The sequence below is a fragment of the Oryza sativa genome, chromosome 3 (genome assembly GCF_034140825.1).
Source record: "Oryza sativa Japonica Group chromosome 3, ASM3414082v1".
NCBI lineage: Eukaryota > Viridiplantae > Streptophyta > Magnoliopsida > Poales > Poaceae > Oryza > Oryza sativa.
The window spans coordinates 12660892-12678639 of NC_089037.1; the positions used below are offsets into that span (position 1 = coordinate 12660892).

Genomic DNA, 17748 nt, shown 5'->3' on the forward strand with positions numbered 1-17748 from the left:
TCCTATATGGTGTTTCTATACCTGGGAGCAAAATTGTCATGCCAATAGACTCGATTATTCCACTTGAATTACAGGCGGGTCAAGTCCTGAATTTGACAGGGATTATCAATCAATTCATGGTTGTCCACATAAGCAGGCGAGTTAAATTATGTGCTGGTCTTGAATTGGTCGGATAAGTGGCTCCTGTCATGGGCATGGATGGAACTAGAAGTATAAGCGCGGCGCCACGCCGCGCGCAGCTGCGCACACAAGGATATGATTAACAGCTTAAGCAAAGCTACTGTTAAACATATAGCTATTGTTGACCAAATGTTGCTATGTAATTTTATTTAGCTTTCAAAACACATCTATGTGTAACATAATGCCAATATCTTGTACACCAAAAATAGAATCATTACATAGCTTCTTAAATTAAACAAAGTTTTAGGAAACTATCAGGGCTAGTTGAACAACATGAGCCTAACAAAAAATAAGTCCACATGGTAACTTTTTTTCCCAACCAATTCCCGTTCCCCAGACATACAGGATGTAGGACCATATGTCTCGTACATTCATAGTACCAATTGCTCATATAAAAAGAAATTACAAATTAAAAAATTTGGAAAGTAAAGATGCTATAACGGAAAAGGGCTCTATTGAGTTAGCAAATATAGAGGCGACCAGCCCAATATCATCAAGTTTGAGAATTAGTATAAAACCCAAAGAACACAATTGCTTGCACTTAGAAAAGCAGAGTCATTCAATTCTCTGCTATGCCAGCAACTCCAAAGTCCTTACATGGAGCACCTCCTTACCTGCAAGCAAGAAGGCACACAACTGAATTAGTTTGGTATGGGAATAATTTGCAGAAGTAAATAAGATAAATTATTAAAAATAAATAAAGGAGGATAGGAGTAGAATATATTAGCTAGGTAATCCATGCAAGCCATGGAACAACAGAGATCATGTATTCTATGTGGGACAACAGAGATGTATTTTTCAACAACTCTTTTAGGACCTATGCACATATAATATAATAAGGTACACGATACATAAAGCAATTTGGGATCGATCTAATATATTAGGGCATGTAGGTAAGCAAAAGGATTGCAGCAAACCATTTGATTGTACACCACTTTTGGTAATTCGCCCTAGCAACCAAAAGTAGGTATTTTCTAAGCTTCTATCTGCGATATTATGATGAGAAAATTAATTACCTTTTATGGTGCTTCGTACATTGCTTTTTCTTACCCCTGCAAGAGAGGTGAGGAGATCAAGCAGCAACCACAAGCCATAAATCGGTTGCTTACTGATCAAGGGTCTGCGATCATCCAATGAATGCTTCGAAGTAGGAGTATTGTCAAGGACTGTAGATCTGGTTAATAATAAAGTCAAGTGTGGCAAAACACCATAACCTATAAAAAAAACAGGCCCTATTAAGCTCTAAAAGAACCTAATCCAATTTTCAGTATGCAATGAACGTTAGATGGTAATAGATCTTCAGTTCCAATTGAGCTTTAACTGTCAAGCTAGGCATGAGAGCCTTATAGACTTTAACATGTTCTGAAAGGATGCGGCTCAATGAGTTATAATTTTATTTATAGTTTTACAAAGTGCAACATTGTAGGACAATAAATATTAGGCCCTTCAATTTTCGCTGTCAGTTTCATGTGTTATGATAGCATCAGGGAAATGCTAGGTAGTTCTGCTCTAATATGAAAATTACAATTAAAAGGATGGCTATTGACTGATAAGAGCGTTAGATCACAGTTCATGTTCCATTTTTCCAAAAGAACAATTCTGTAAGTTTGAAAGCATGCTTGTTAGCATCACAAGTAAGACCAATCACTACATCTGGCCTCACATAGATAACCCACTTAACCAAATACAATAGTGTAAAAGATAATGCAGATAATCTGCCTAACCAAAATCCAGGTTCAAGGAGCTCATTCACATTCAGAAAAGTTGTATATCAATGAACCTAGAGCATGAAAAGCCTAGTAGGATACTATAATGAGCCATGCAATTTTTTTTAACAAGAAACAGACTAACACGAGGCACATACAGTGGTCTAATAATAAAAAAAAGACCACCACCGAGAACAACTGAACAAGTCAGCATAAAAACCACCAGAACCCACAATAATTCAATACTTTCCTGCAGTTTGAATAGGTAAGATGCAGTCGAATAAAAAACCTGAATGATTGCATCACCGCCGAGGCAGTAAAACATGCACATAAAAAACTCGTCACTACCGCTTTGCTTTGGGATTTGTTAATTCAAATTGCTTTGCAATCGACCAAAATAACAGCCTCAAGTGTACTTAGGAACACGTTCAGGAAAAAAAAAAAGGTTTAGGAACTTCCAGTACATCGCAAGAACCTGGTTGGACAAAAAGAAACTTCCAGTAGTCTGAAGAATAAAGACTCCATAAAACTCATCACTTACACAGATACAGCAAGGTCGTCGTCGCCGCCCGCAACGCTTAATCATGGGCTGATGTCTGCTGTCATCCAACCAATGCGTCCGTCGGTTCGGAAGGAGGAAGAGCCGACAACAAAACTTGAGCCACAGCGAGTTGCAATCGTCCGGCCCTAGACCGGGGCCAATCCGGCGACAAGGTGCCAGATCCGGCATTCCCCGAGGACGGCTCAGCGTCGGCGCGGAGGATGGGTGCCACCTTGGCTGGAAGAATATGGGACGGTACAGACTGCAGCCATAGGGTCGTCAGGTAGAAGGGGCATCGGCTAGCAACGTCGACCGGGAGGAAGAGGACCGCCGGTGGTGGGGTGGGAGCGACGGCGGCAGGAGGCACGGGTGTTGGGGGGGGGGGGGGGTGGAAATAGGCACCGGAGCGGGAGGACGACATGGCGCGGGGGGTTAGGGGTGGTGGGTAGGGCGGTTGATGGGGCCGCCGGCGGCCTCGCTTTCGTCCGCTTTGAGCGCCCACCGCCGGCTGCTGAGGCCTTCGCCACCTTGCCACATCCGCTGGCCCTGCTCCTCGCCGCTGACCTTGCTCGTCAAATCCGACACCCCACCGAGCGAGGCGAGAGGGTATACCTGGCCAAATGGGCCGTGCCAAGCCGGGCCGGCCCGAGCACGGCAGTACTGTAGCCGGCCAAGGCCCGGCACGGCACGCCAGCCTGTGGGCCGTGCCAGCACGGCCCGTTATCCCGTGCCGTGTTTGGGCCGACGCCTCAGCCCGTAGGCCAGCACGGCACGGCACGTTTACTTTAGCGTGCCGGAATGGCACGGCCCACCGACCCATTTATTTTTCCTACGATTTTCTAATTTTTCCCATATATTTCTCATATTTTTTATTTTTTTCCACATTTTATCCTATTTGTACCATATATTTTATGATATATTTCCTAAATTTTCCTCACATTTATCCTATATTTATAATGTTTTTTCTGTCTTTTTTTTCTTTTTTCCCCTCAAATTTCAATTTTTATGGGCCACATGTACTAGTGGGCCGGCTACCAGCCCACGGTCCACTACAGTAGCCGTGCCGGCCCGGCACGACCCAGCACCTCCTTGGGCCGTGCTTGGGCCGAGGCCTTGGCACGTGGGCCAGCACGGCACGGCCCGCTATAGGAGCCGTGCCTAACGGGCCGTGCCCTAGTGGGCCGTGCCGTCAGTGTGCCATGCCGTGCTGGGCCGGGCCGCCCGTTTGGCCTGCTATACGACAGGGCAAAAGAGAGGAAGCGGCGGCATTGGGGAGATGAAGAGTACGGGCGGTGACGACGGCTAGGGAAGAACGAGGAGGCGGCGGTGGCGCATGAAGAAGGGGCTAGGGAGTACCGGCTCCGACGGGCGGCGGTCGCGTGGTCAGCTCCGCCGCCACCTCAAGCCTTGATGGACGCGTCCGCCTTCCGTCCCGTTGACGTCACCACAAGGGGAGGGGTAAGGAGGGAGGAGGCACCGGCGGCAGATCGTGGTGTGTGTGGGCATGCGGAGGCGACGGGTGACGGTGGCGGCAGCGGAACCCCTCGCGGGGAAGGCGGACGATGGTGCCGCACCTGTCGGCCTCCGCCGCTTCGTCGTCCGAAGCTATCGCGGCCATCCTCCTCCGTCGCGCCGTCTCCTCCGGCCGCTAGATCCAGCGGCGGCGGAGCTAGATCCAGCCGTGGGAGGGCCAGATCTAGCTACGGTGGCACCGGAGACGAGGCCACGAGCCGCGCCGTCGCACGGCCTGCAAGGAGAGGCAACGGAGAGCGGGGGGAGGACGGACGACGTCGGCGGCGGCGGGTGGAGGGCGTACGACGACGGAGGTGACTCGGGGAGAGCGGACGGAGGCGAGGGGAGTCCCGCGCCGGCGCCGGCGCCGAGCACGGGGCGTGGGTGGGGCGGCGGCCGCGTGGTGAGGGAGTGGGGAACAGCCCTGGTTAGGGTTTAGGGTATATGTGGTGGTTTTTTCGAAAAAACACCTTAGTTTTTAATATTTACAGCGTTACCCCTAAAACGGAATTTTCTCTTCTTCACATTGTATATTTGTGAAATAGGAGGGTTTTTTCGCAACAAACACAACGGGTGTGAACCTGTCCAAGGACGTATACGATATTTCGTGGAAACACAAGGAATTTTTTTGCAAAATATCCTTTTAATCAAACAGGTTCCAACCCGCCGTCGAGACCGGCGCGTGCGCACGCCCCCATAGCGCCCAAAAAAATCGTTGGACCAGTGACCGCTTACGAGCGGTCATGCAGGCGTGCACGAGGAGCCGGAATGAGGAGGAGCGATGGGTAAACCATCCAGATAGCCAAAAAAAATCAAGAAAATGAGAAAAACGGTGGGGTTAGGGGAGTTATTGATTGATGATTAGAGGCAAACAAGAGCTATCTAATTTCAGCCTTGTAACCTAATTTAATTTCTCTTGGTCTTGAGGCCTACAGCGATGGATGCATCCATGCAAATGCATGTGCCGCAAAGGATGTCCCTATGCTGATGGGTATGAATATTGTTTCTTGTTAAGCTGTCTTATTAATTTGTTCGTTGTTAGTCGATACAGGCTAACACTGAGCTGGCTGACCACAACCGCTAGAAGATGATTAGTTTCCCTGCTACAGTGTACATTTTGTTCCCATGATCAAACTTTGTGAGTAATTTATCCAAGTATGACAGGACCAGAGCACACTACACTCTTTCGTTTTGTTCGTAAACAGATAAGAAAAGCCGTGTTGAAATCATAAATATATCCGCTCCAACAATAATATCATTGGCGTTTAATTATCTCGGCTGAATTATTTGATATCATGATTTCGGCTGAATTATTTGATATCATGATTTATCGCATATGTTCGTATGTATACGTTAATTAAACAGTCAAGCAGGTACATAGCGCTCTCCAACACCACTAAGATCAATTAACCTCGGTCACTTCAGGAGTCCCAGTTGATTAACACGGCTTATTCTGAAGATACTTAGAGGCATCGATCAATACAGTTTGTGCTACTAATTCAGGTAATTAGGGCCAAAGATTATGCGTACCTGTGTTGTTATGGAAACATACGTGCGTGCATGATTAGTTATTACAGGTCGTCATTGATTGAGACCACGATAGTAATATTGATGTCGTTCCGTATATATACTACATCTTTCCAGAATTCCAGTCCCTCAGCACTGCACTGCAGAAGGAGAACATGCATGCATGCAGCAGGACAAGCTAACTAACCAGTTGCTGCCACAGAGCCCGAGGGCCACAGAGCCTTGGGGTTTTCTGTTCACGAGCCGTACAATAATTAGCATGTAAAGACAAGTGCTTAATACTACCTCCATCTTAAATGTTTGACGGCGTTAACTTTTTTAAATATGTTTTACTGTTCGTCTTATTTAAAAACTTTTACGAAATATATAAAACTATATGTATATATACTTTTAACAATGAATTAAATGATAAAAAAATCATTAATAATTATTTAATTTTTTTAATAAGACGAACGGTCAAACATGTTTAAAAAAGTCAACAGCGTTAAACATTTAGGGACGAAGGGAGTAGCTAGCTATAAGCTGAGCTCTCGAGGGCTTTGTCAAGTGACTCTGTGGCTATATATATACGTGACTGTGGGTGTGCATTGCCAATGCAGGTAATTAAGCAGTACAGCACCAATTAAGCAAAGCCACAGCAACGAGAGAGAGCTTGTGAAGTTGTGATATTTCATTTTGACCATATGGGTTACTCCTACTCTTCCGCCGCCGTGGCGGTGAGCGTTTTGGTGGTGGCGTTGGCGGCGGCGGCGTCGGGCCAGCTGTCGACGACGTTCTACGCCTCGTCGTGCCCGACCGCGCTGTCGACGATCAGGAGCGCCGTGAACGCGGCGGTGGCCAGGGAGCCCCGCATGGGCGCCTCCCTGCTCAGGCTCCACTTCCACGACTGCTTTGTCCAAGCAAGTCTCATCCATTAGTCTTAAAATCTTAATTATTACTCCTGCCCCTATACTTAATTCTCTATTGCTTTATATGATTTTTTTACTTAATTCTCTATTGCTTTATATGATTTTTTTTCCGATTACATGATAGACACATGCCACTACACACGTAACACTATACTTATATATCCACGAATGTGTCCTCATAACACACGCTTAAAGAGATATATTCTTGATCTCAGTGAAATTCTATTGGGATATACTACTAACATGAATTGGCTAGGTAGGATGTTGTGATTTACAGGCCAGGGTGTTTGGTTCACGATAACACTTTACCACACCACATTTTTTTGTTGTCACAGTTTATTAGACATATACTTTATACTTTGTTCAGTGTAACCGTTATGGCTTATTCACATTTTTTTCAATAGCATGTCTCTTATGTCATAGACTTAATTTTCTTACCAATTTCATAGGGATGCGACGCGTCGATACTGCTGGCCGACAATGCCACCTTCCGGGGGGAGCAGGGTGCGTTCCCTAATGTCAACTCGCTGAGGGGATTCGAGGTCATCTCTAGCATTAAGATGCAACTCGAGGCATCTTGCAGGCAGACCGTCTCCTGCGCCGACATCCTTGCTGTCGCCGCCCGCGACTCCGTCGTCGCCGTACGTCGATCCCAAGCTTGCTAGCTTGTCTCAAATTAATTGAACGCAACAACTCTCTCCGTCCTGTAAAAGACAAATCTCAAATGAGATGTGACACATTCTAATACTACGAATCTGGATATAAGATAGTAGATTTATTTTTTTTAGACGAAGAGAGCAGCCATTAACATTGTACGACATGGATGCAGCTAGGAGGTCCATCGTACCCGGTGGAGCTCGGGAGGAGGGACGGGATGACGACGAACCAAACCATGGCGAACACCAACCTCCATCCACCGACCACCGACCTGGGTAACTTCGTCACTAGCTTCGCCGGGAAAGGGCTCAGCCCCACCGACCTGGTTGTACTCACTGGTAATTAAGGCTCCCATTTCTGGTTAATTAATTACTTACTCGTTTCCCTGAGTACGATTTCCTAAACTACATTTTGTAAGTATTATATATACATATTTTAATAAAAGAAATCAAATAATTTTATTTTTAAATTTATAATAGTTAATACTTAATTAATTAATTAATTATACGGTAATAACTTGTTATGTTTTGCGTGAGGCTAAAAAGCTCAGTTCATAAGCATATTCGAATGCACCCTAAGTACTAAGCTGCATGGGGCAAGCTATATGTCACTCAAGTGTTCTTTTTTTAAAATCGCACGAATGTAATCACTATTTTTTTACAGTAAAACCAACCATGCATATGTGAAGCTTGACCGTAATGTAGTGGATGAGTGAGCGATGAAACTAGGTCCAACCTAACAGCTTCATCGGTTTTTTAAAGAAATATCAAATCTAAGGAAAAATCAGAGGTACGAACCATGCGATTTTTAAGGAAAAAAAATTCACACGAGATAGATATATAGCGAATTCGATCTGCAGTAACATATACTCCCTCCGTTTCGAAATGTTTGACGTCATTGACTTTTTAGCACATGTTTGACCATTCGTCTTATTCAAAAAAATTAAGTAATTATTAATTCTTTTCCTATCATTTGATTCATTGTTAAATATATTTTTATGTAGGCATATAATTTTACATATTTCATAAAAGTTTTTGAATAAGACGAACAATCAAACATGTGCTAAAAAATCAATGGTGTCAAACATTTTAAAATGAAGGATGTAGTATATAAGCTCTCCTACTACATAAGTAGGCCTCTTGTTGCGTGGATTAGATAGCTACGGCCCACGGTTATCTGCAGCGGCTTTTTTTTGTGTTCAGTAGATCCAAGCTGATCGATATCAAACAGCTAGACCAACGTATACTAGCTAATTAAAATTAGAAAGGACGTGGATTTTTATCTCTCGAGGGGATATCCTCTCGTTGCTTGTATATAATCTAAATAGTTATTAAAAAATTTAAAATAAAATATATCACTTCACAAACAAATATGTAAGGTCAAATTCGATTTATACCTAAGGTCAATTTACGAAGGGTTAATTTGAGTTGTTTCAGCTTTAATATACGTGTGTAGATGCCACATCAAACTGGTTAATTAGCTGGTGAAAGCAACGGTTTTCTTTATCGTTAGTTGGAAAAATAAATCAGCAGTAGTGCAACAGCAGGAGGCTGCCACTTTCTTCCTTGGAGATGGTGGTCAGGTGAGTACCACCGCCACATTGTTGTCACGTGTCTGTGTCTATTGCTCTGTATTCCCAACCTCTTCTGCCTAGTTTCCCTCGTATTCCGCGCGCACGCTTTTCAAACTGCAAAATGGTGAGTTCTTTTATAAAATTTCTATATGAAATTTGTTTAAAAAATCATAATGGTGAGTTCTTTTATAAAATTTCTATATGAAAGTTGTTTAAAAAATCATATTGATCCATTTTTTTTAAAAAAATATTAATACTTAATTAATCACGTGCTAATAAACTGCTCCGTTTTTCGTGCACTGAAAATGTGTTGGGAACTGGAGAAACGATCACACTCTTCTGGATCCTTCTCGTGCCTCTTAGCTTTTGATCAATCCAAGCCGTCCTTCCTTAATCCAATGGCTAATATAATGTTGTATATGTGGCACAATGACAGAGGGAATAAACATTCTACGTTCATATTATGATGATGATTTCTATGACGGAGATCATTAACTAATTTTGCTTGAAACTGTCCACGTAATTGTCTATACGTTGGAAACGTGATTATTTTTTAATTAGATTTGTCAAACTTTCCTGTGTTTATGGATACTTGTTAATGTTGGTTGGAAGTACTATATATAGGTGTAAATGTTGGATGTTGAATCAATATTGATTAAAGTGAGTCCAAAAAAGGTTGATTTAAAGTATAGTAGAAATAGGTTTTCAAAAATAAATCAGTCCCCTTTCATAATCAAGAAAACAACATATATGTCCTGTAGAATGTGACGCATTCGTTGCATAGTGTTTCTTATAAGTCCTTTTCGTTGATAGGATTTGTTCACTGAATGTGACCAAGTAACTAACTCAGGTACCCTACACTCAATTATCCCCTCATATCGCTAATCTTCTGTGCGAAACTGGGATATGCTTAAGTCAACCACCGCCTTTGCTCCTCATCAAATGTCGGTGCATGTAGTGTTAAAATACGATTATTGGCCTTATCGAGTTGGTTCCTATTTATTTACAACCGTAAATTAAAGTTTTTTTTAAGAAATATTAAACTAAAATTCAATTGTGTAAGCATGTTTTTATCGGAATTTGACCGGTTTTAGATAATAACCACTCAGTTATCACAGTTTTTAATAAAACCACTGGGGAAATGGTTTTTTTTCTCTTCTCTACAACTATTAAAAACACTCCTCATCCCTTTCCCCTCACTCGCGTAGTCGCGTGTAGCGCATTAAAAAAAATCGCTAGATACAAACTGTTGCTACATGCTAAAAAAATCACTAGAATTGAAAAAAACCCAAAAGAAAAAGAAAAAGAAAAAGAAAAGCGGTTGGATAAATAATATCTTGTTTTATACTTAGATTCACATTTTATGCCCTAGCCTATTTTCAATGGTATGGTCATGTTTCAATGCCCGAACATATCAATTAGTAGGAGTAGCTTTTTTTTAACGGATTTACTAGAAGAACTTTTTCTAGCTTTCGAATTTCCAGCCATAAGATGTTGTGTTAAGATTCGTGCTATACTATTTACATATAAGTTAGTTACAGTTAGTTACTACACCGTAACTACATTATAACTTCTATATAATGGGGACATATCCGGTGAAAAACATCAAATAAGTTAAAACCCGTAAAAACTATATCTAAAAGTTCGTGAATTCATGAAAAAATTATTAGAGATAGGTATAGGCATGAAATACATTCATACCAAAACTCAGTCCAAACTCAACTTCATTTGAGAGAAACAAAAAGACAAATTTCTGGTGAACAGTAACAGGACACTATTCATTCACTCGAAATTTGTTTTTTTTTTCTCTCAAATGAAGTTGAGTTTGGACTTGAGATTTTGTATGAATGTATTTCATGCCTATACCTATCTCTAATAATTTTTTCATGAATTCACAAACTTTTAGATATAGTTTTCACGGGTTTTCATTTATTTGATGGTTTTCACCGGATATTCCTCCTATATAATTTAGGTATAAAAGACTGTATTTATTTTATATATACAAGTTATAATATTATAGTGTTATAGTATAATTATGGTGAAATTATATTATATAGTTACATTTAAAAGTTTTTCAATAAAAAAGCTTGCGACGATTTTAATGAAGGAACATTTCTGCAAACGTCTGACACAATTAAGTGGATCTTCTGGCTACTACTGTAACTACACATGCAGGAGCGCACACGGTGGGCGTGGCGCAGTGCACCAACTTCCGGTCGCGGCTCTACGGCGAGTCCAACATCAACGCGCCGTTCGCGGCGTCGCTCCGGGCGAGCTGCCCGCAGGCCGGCGGCGACACCAACCTGGCGCCGCTGGACTCCACCCCCAACGCCTTCGACAACGCCTTCTTCACCGACCTCATCGCCGGCCGCGGCCTCCTCCACTCCGACCAGGAGCTCTACCGCGGCGACGGCTCCGGCACCGACGCCCTCGTCCGCGTCTACGCCGCCAACCCCGCCCGCTTCAACGCCGACTTCGCCGCCGCCATGGTGCGCATGGGCGCCATCAGGCCGCTCACCGGCACGCAGGGCGAGATCAGGCTCAACTGCTCCAGGGTCAACTGATCTGTATATCTCTACGAAATGCGTCGATCTACTGTACCTACGTGGATAGAATCGAATCGAATAAGACTAGACTATTAATAAGCTAATAAGTGATTAGCGATATCGCGATATGTATAAGTGCGCAACGTGATATTGAATTTATGTAAGGGCTTGTCCGGTTTATTGCCATTTTCAACACTATCGACTTTTAATATTATTATTAAATTTTGGTAGAATAAACGTACTCTTGTCATTGCTGCCTACTATCATTTGGTATTTTCAAAAATTTAAACACTACCAAAATTAATCTAGACTCTTGTCATTGCCATCTTACTAAAATTTGGCATTTTAAAAAATCTCGTCTCATAAAAATAAAAATAATATCAGTAAGTCTACAAATCGTGCACCTCTCAGCTTCAGATATGCAGGGTTTAATTCCTCTCTGACTTTCTGTTCATATATTGGCCATTTTGTGGCTTCGTGTAGTTGTGCCTACCAAGTGAAGCGCCGACCAACCATATGCATCTCGTTGAATGCTTTGTGATTAATTGATAAACATGGTTAATTAACTTTTTTCTGATCAAGTCAAACTGTCAGAGTATGAACTCTTTTTCTGAGTCCTGAACTTTTTAAGTCATCAGACATGAAAGTGGAGTAAGAGTATCAGGCTATCAGTTACAGCTACTGGATCAAAGTCATACATACTGATAGCAAATACTACTAATTAATCAGTAGGTCCACCTACTAAACGCTCTGCTCACCTTCAGATGTTTCTTTTTCTTTTTCTTTCTTCTTTTTTTTCTTTTATTCCTTTTTTTGTGGGGAGCTCACCTTCAGAGTTAGAACACCTATTTATGGTTTTATAGGAGTACAGAACAATATACAAGACAAATACACCTGCAGACAATATGTACAAATTCTTATTGTTGCTAAGTAGGAGTACGAAAATGCATTATTTGGTCATAATGGCATTGATAATCCATTGCTGATCGGAATGAGAATGCAGAAGATAAGGGCCTGCAAAACTGAACGTGTAGTGGTGTCATTTTTCCCAAGAAGTGGTTGTGTGCTCACTGAAAATCAATGTTGATTTGGTGATCAAATTAACATCTTCTCGGAGTTTTCACTCTCAAATAGTGGCTTTCATCAGAAATGTCAACTGCCCGCGACTGCGTACAAAAACTCAGTGCATTTAACTTTTGAACTCATCACTATTACAAGAGGAAATGAAAATCAAAGAACACCAGAACGTTTAAACAATATTCACTTCACTCACACAAACTGAATTAAATGAGCTAATTAAACCACAATGAAGAACTCTCATCCACAGGAGAAGGTAATTAATTAACATACTTAAGCACTATTAATTCATTCGGAACTCATTTAATTTAGGCCATCTCGCGTTCTTGCTAGTAGTAGTTCACCTTCCTGCAGTTGACGCGGACCTCGCCTTGGCTCCCGACGAGCGGGCTCAGGCTGGCCATCCTCACCATGGACTCGGCGAAGTCTCGCCGGAACGCGTCCGGGTTGGCGGCGTAGAACCTGACGAGCCCGTCGGTGGCGCCGAGGCCGCCGCCGGCGAACAGCTGCTGGTCCGAGTGCAGGAGCCCCCTGGCGCGCAGCAGCGAGGCGTAGTACGCGGCGTCGAACCTCGCCGGCGTCGGGTCGAGCGGCGCGAGGTTGTCGTCGCCGGCGCCGGCGGTACGCGGGCAGGTCCCCCCGAGCGACGCGGCGAGGGAGGCGTCGAGCGTGGCCGTCTCGTTGTAGAGGCGGTCGCGGAAGTTGGTGCAGCGGGAGAAGCCCAGCGTGTGGGCGCCGGAGAGGAGGACGAGGTCCTGCACGGAGAGGCCCTGCGCGGCGAAGCTGGAGACGAGGCCGTCGAGGTTGAGCGTCGGCGCCGGGATGCTGCTGTTCGCCGCCGCCTGGCTCGCCGTCCGCGCGTCCCTCCGGCCCAGCGGCACGTGGTACGACGGCCCTCCCAGCTGCGCGCGCACACACACATGCATGAATGCATTCAGTTCAGTGAGCGATGCCATTGCCAAAGCTAGGTTTCAGGTATGGTACGCACGGTGACGATGGAGTCGCGCGCGGCGACGGCGACGATGTCGGCGCAGGAGACGACGTTGCGGCGGCAGGCGGCGTTGACGGCGTCCTTGATGCGGTCGATGACGTCGAAGCCGCGGACGGAGTTCATGTTGGGCGCCGCGTTCTTCTCCCCCGTGAAGAATGGCGTGTCGTCCAGCAGGATGGACCCGTCGCAACCCTGATCACGCATATGTCCATCCATTACCGATCATCACAAGCATATCGACAGATCGATCGATCAAGAAAACAATCAACAAGATCTTAACGTGTTCATGCCATGCTGATCGATGCCGATTTGATTTACTTACGTTGACGAAGCAGTCGTGGAAGTGCAGGCGCAGGAGCGAGGCGCCCATGCGGGGCTCCGCCGCGACGGCCTCCTCGACGATCCGCTTGATGGTGGGCAGCGCCGCCGGGCACAAGCCGTCGTAGAAGTGCGGGTCAAGTTGCGCGCTGCTCATCGTCGCGGCCACCACTACAGCAAACGCCACCGCCACCGCCGCCATAGCAGAGGACACCATGGCAAGCTAGCGAGCTATAGATGACACGGCTAACAGCACAAGCTCAATTAATTGATTAGCTGGTCGAGGCTTAATTTGCTACTGATGGTTAATTAGTTAAGCTCGATCGAGTGCGTGGAAGCAGAGCAAGGCAAATGGAGAGCTTATATAGCTCAACCGAGTTGACTCGACGACTCGGCTACGTGAAGCCATAAAGTGTAAGAGAAAGCAATTGAGATGAATTTAGTTCAGTTAATTAATCACGGTTTCAAAATGGTAGGTAGGAAAACCAAAGTGGAATTCGATAGATATATGCATGCATATGGAGATCCTGGAGTGATCGAGGTGGGGCTTTTTGCTATACGAAAGGGATTTTAACAACTGCTAAAAGCGACGGATCGATGTGGTTTGCTATGTAATGCATGACGAAAGCGGGCAACTAATTATCGCGCGACCTGCCGCCCTGATTTGCTCAGCGAGCTTGAAACGACGGTGACCAACCACAAACTAACTCAAACCTAGCCAGCTGGAGCGCTCTTTATCAGTACTTTGCACTACACCAGATCCTTACATCTTTGACGGCATATCTGTGACGGGCTTTAGTATTGGTCAGTAATGAGGGTCACCTTTGACGGGTCCTACGGGACGCCGTCATCGGTGAGGCATCCTTCTGCAACCCGTCACAGTTAACTAGTCACCTGTGACGGTCCCACAGTAGAAACCGTCAAGGTGAGGTAAATCTCACCTCTGACGGCTTCTACATCCGGCCCGTCACAGGTACAAGTAACGGGTTGCATCCTTATAAACCGTCAAAGGTGAGGTTAACTCACCTTAAACGGACCCATCACTGGAGCCCGTTACAGGTGGGGAGGGGGGCGGAGTATACTAATATGTACTCCCTTATCCACTATGTCTCTCACACACTCTCTTATCCACATAAACAAAAGATCTCTCTCTCCCTTATCCACACTCACAGAAACAAGAGGGGAGGCTCTTGCGGGGTGGCGGAGGACCCGACGGCCCCCGAGAGAGGCGGCGGCGCTAGGCGGCGAGCGGCGGTGGCGGTACCCACATCCTCCTCCCCCTTCTTTCTCCCCTCCTCCCCCTTCTCTTATTTCCGATCTGGTGTGTGGCTCAGCGATGCGTGGCAGCGGTGAGGAGGGCTCGACGGCGTGCGGAGGCAAGGAGGAAGTGGGCGGCGGCGCCGCGGCCTCCATCCCCGACCGGCGGGGGCCATCTCCATCCCCGACCGCCGGCCTCCAGAAGCTCGGGGTCACCGGCGCCAAGCTCGAGCGACGACGACGATGACCACCGACGACAACCACCGAGTCTGCCTCCGGGATATGGATCTGGCCTATAGGACACGGATCTGGCCATCGACGCCTCCCCCACCTCCCGGCCGCCAGCGCCTCCACCCTTTCTTCCCCGCCGATGTGGTCGGTCGCCATGGCTGCCATCCCTCGCCCGCCGGTCGCCAGATCTGTCGCCGGTGTGCGGTGTGCCCCTCTCGCCCCCTATACTTTTGCATTGATATGATATTGTTGTCTGTGCATTGAGAAATTCTTGCCATCCACTTTGTGTGAATACTTCTATATGAGATCTATCGGTTTGAATTTTTTGTGTGATGATGAATGTGAGCAAAGCAGCTCTGAGCCTGTGACAACGAGCACCACCACAGCAGCGTGCACCATTTTTTTTTGTTTGTTTTTCACACCAGTGACGGGTTGCACGCTGCTTCTTTTTTTTTTTTGCTGGGTTAAAGACATCAGTGACGGGCCACAAAATAATGGGTCGTTTGAGATAACAGTCACCTGTGACGGGTTTTATATGTGGTCCGTCACAAGTAGCCTTCACCACTGACGGGTCTACACCCGTTAAAGGTGAGGAGAGTTATCAGTGACCACTAATCTCTGACTAGAGCTATATCCGTCTGAGGTGACACTTTGGGCCCGTCACAGGTAGCCCTACCCAGCGTAGTGTTGTACTAAGTATTTAGTTTTACTACTTAGGTTTCCGTTTGAAACTGGTAAGCATGTTTTCAAATTACTAAGTGCATGTAAAAAGGTAGAGTCTAATATAAGCTCTATGTATTAATTAATATCACTAGACACTATCCTCCTATAATAGTAGAGACAATAAGATTTCTAAACCATTAATGCACTAAATATTTTTTTATTATACTTCTTTCCTTTTCTATATCCTCATGCAACAAACTTTCCGTTAATAAATGCTAAGAGTTGACTCTGAGCCATTGTCATGCGTAGCAACGATGTTTCTCATTTCTTCCCTCTCTTTCCTCCACGTCACCAAATTTACTTGCATGAACAACGAAGAGAGCCCGTTATTAGACACTATTGTACATGCCCTTATGTTTCGTGTAAAAACTTTTTATATAGAAGTTACTCTAAACTATCAAATGAATTTATTTTTCTAACTATTATAATTAAAATTTAATTAATTATATGTTAATGGTTTCTCGCTCGTTTTGTATGTTCTTACTTAAACATCATCTCCAATTCAAACGAGGTCTTACTATAAAGTTTACTGGTATCGGTTAAGCAGTAATCTGCAGGTTGTACTGGAAACTGAAATGCCCCAAAAATCGATATATATTTTCAGATAAATTTTGAAATTTTTCGAAATTTCAATTAGTTTTTTCGTTGCGTTGGATTGAGGCATTTTCTAGTTGGCCAAACCGATACAATTTTGGATGTTTCACATCCTAATGGTGTGTTTACTATAGCAGTAATATATACAATATATATATTAATCAGTGAGCAGGAAGCAGGTGGAGCAAATATTTACGGCTGCGTTTGGCATTGTGAGTTTCTAACTCAACCTGTTTTTTACGCGCACATTTCCCGAATTGCTAAATAGTGTGCTCTTTTTTTGGTTTTTAGTTTACAACGTACTTGATTTTTTTATATATGTATGATTTTTCATCTTATCAAAAAGTTATATAATTATAATCTATTTGATTTGTTTTATTAAATGTATTTTGGACATAACTTATTTTTTTTATGTCTTGCACCAAGTTTTCAAATGAGTTGAATGATCGAGATGTGATATATTAAAAACCGAAGGAAGTACCATGGGTACCATGCTAGATGTTGATGTACTGCGCTGTTAAAGAAGATATGTTTTCCGTACTACCACATCATCGTCTAGCTATATTACTATTAGTATTTCTGTTCATTTGGTGTTCCAGAATTGTCTTGAATCGTTTGTTTTCAAATAATAAAGAAACGAACATGTGCCGATGCATGCAGTGATGCAGAGCAGCTCAACTGATTAATTATCCGGTGCTCTTATTTGGAGGTGTGGTTGAACTAATTTTCAAGCTTACAGATTCTAGCTGGTTGTGGTTTGCCCATGGTTTTCACCCTGTTGATACACCCTGCTACTGAAGTTCACAAATACATGACATTTTTTTAGGAACATAAATGTGTGGCATTAAAAAAACAATTTATAACTTTAATTAATTAAGTGCCCTCTTCGTCTTAAAAAATAAACCTAGTATGGGTATTCTAAATGTGTCACATCATTGATTTTTATGGATGAAGGAAGTATGTATCAAATGGTAATTTTAACTTGACAGTTTTTGAATATTGATAAAGAAAAAAAAAGCTTATATTTTGGTGTCGGTCCTGTTGCTGACTCAACCAAAGGAGGCTACTGGAGACAGCCTTGATCATCTCGTATCTGGCTCAACAGCAGCAGCAATTGGCCTGATTATATTGTAAGCCCACATAATAGCCACTTTGGGCTCTAGCTAGCCTATGTGGGCCGGTATATGGGCTCTTGCCATAACCACTGTAAATTCGGCCTTCCCTTGTATTTTCATAGTCTCAATCACCCCAGGACTGTTTCCATCTTTCCGAACCCGAGTTTTGGGGCTTTTCTGGAACTCCCATTTGCGAACGCTACAGTAAATTTCCCACCCTGACCCTACTCCTCTCCGTATTTGTAATTTGTAAAGGAAATCGTTTTGGACAACGATACGGTCTTCAAAACAC

General features: G+C 44.1%; 2 protein-coding genes and 1 long non-coding RNA gene across 3 annotated transcripts; 1 reads left to right on the top strand and 2 right to left on the bottom strand.

The window, feature by feature from the left end:
• Window positions 1-298: 298 nt before the first annotated feature.
• LOC9272395 (uncharacterized) lies at window positions 299-3984 on the bottom strand. The gene is made up of 3 exons (XR_001544694.3): window positions 2428-3984; window positions 1197-1394; window positions 299-794 (listed from the first exon to the last, which is right to left on the bottom strand). It is a non-coding gene; the product is annotated as an uncharacterized lncRNA (long non-coding RNA).
• A 2049-nt stretch (window positions 3985-6033) lies between these two features.
• Window positions 6034-11387, top strand: LOC4332782 (peroxidase 70). Its single transcript, XM_015773716.2, has 4 exons — window positions 6034-6365; window positions 6824-7015; window positions 7204-7369; window positions 10780-11387. The coding sequence occupies exons 1-4, from the start codon at window positions 6150-6152 to the stop codon at window positions 11166-11168; spliced, it is 963 nt and encodes a 320-aa protein (XP_015629202.1). The 5' UTR covers window positions 6034-6149; the 3' UTR covers window positions 11169-11387.
• Window positions 11388-12317: 930 nt separating this feature from the next.
• LOC9272450 (peroxidase P7) lies at window positions 12318-13933 on the bottom strand. The gene is made up of 3 exons (XM_015773599.3): window positions 13541-13933; window positions 13216-13410; window positions 12318-13129 (listed from the first exon to the last, which is right to left on the bottom strand). The coding sequence occupies exons 1-3, from the start codon at window positions 13751-13753 to the stop codon at window positions 12557-12559; spliced, it is 981 nt and encodes a 326-aa protein (XP_015629085.1). The 5' UTR covers window positions 13754-13933; the 3' UTR covers window positions 12318-12556.
• Window positions 13934-17748: the final 3815 nt, after the last annotated feature.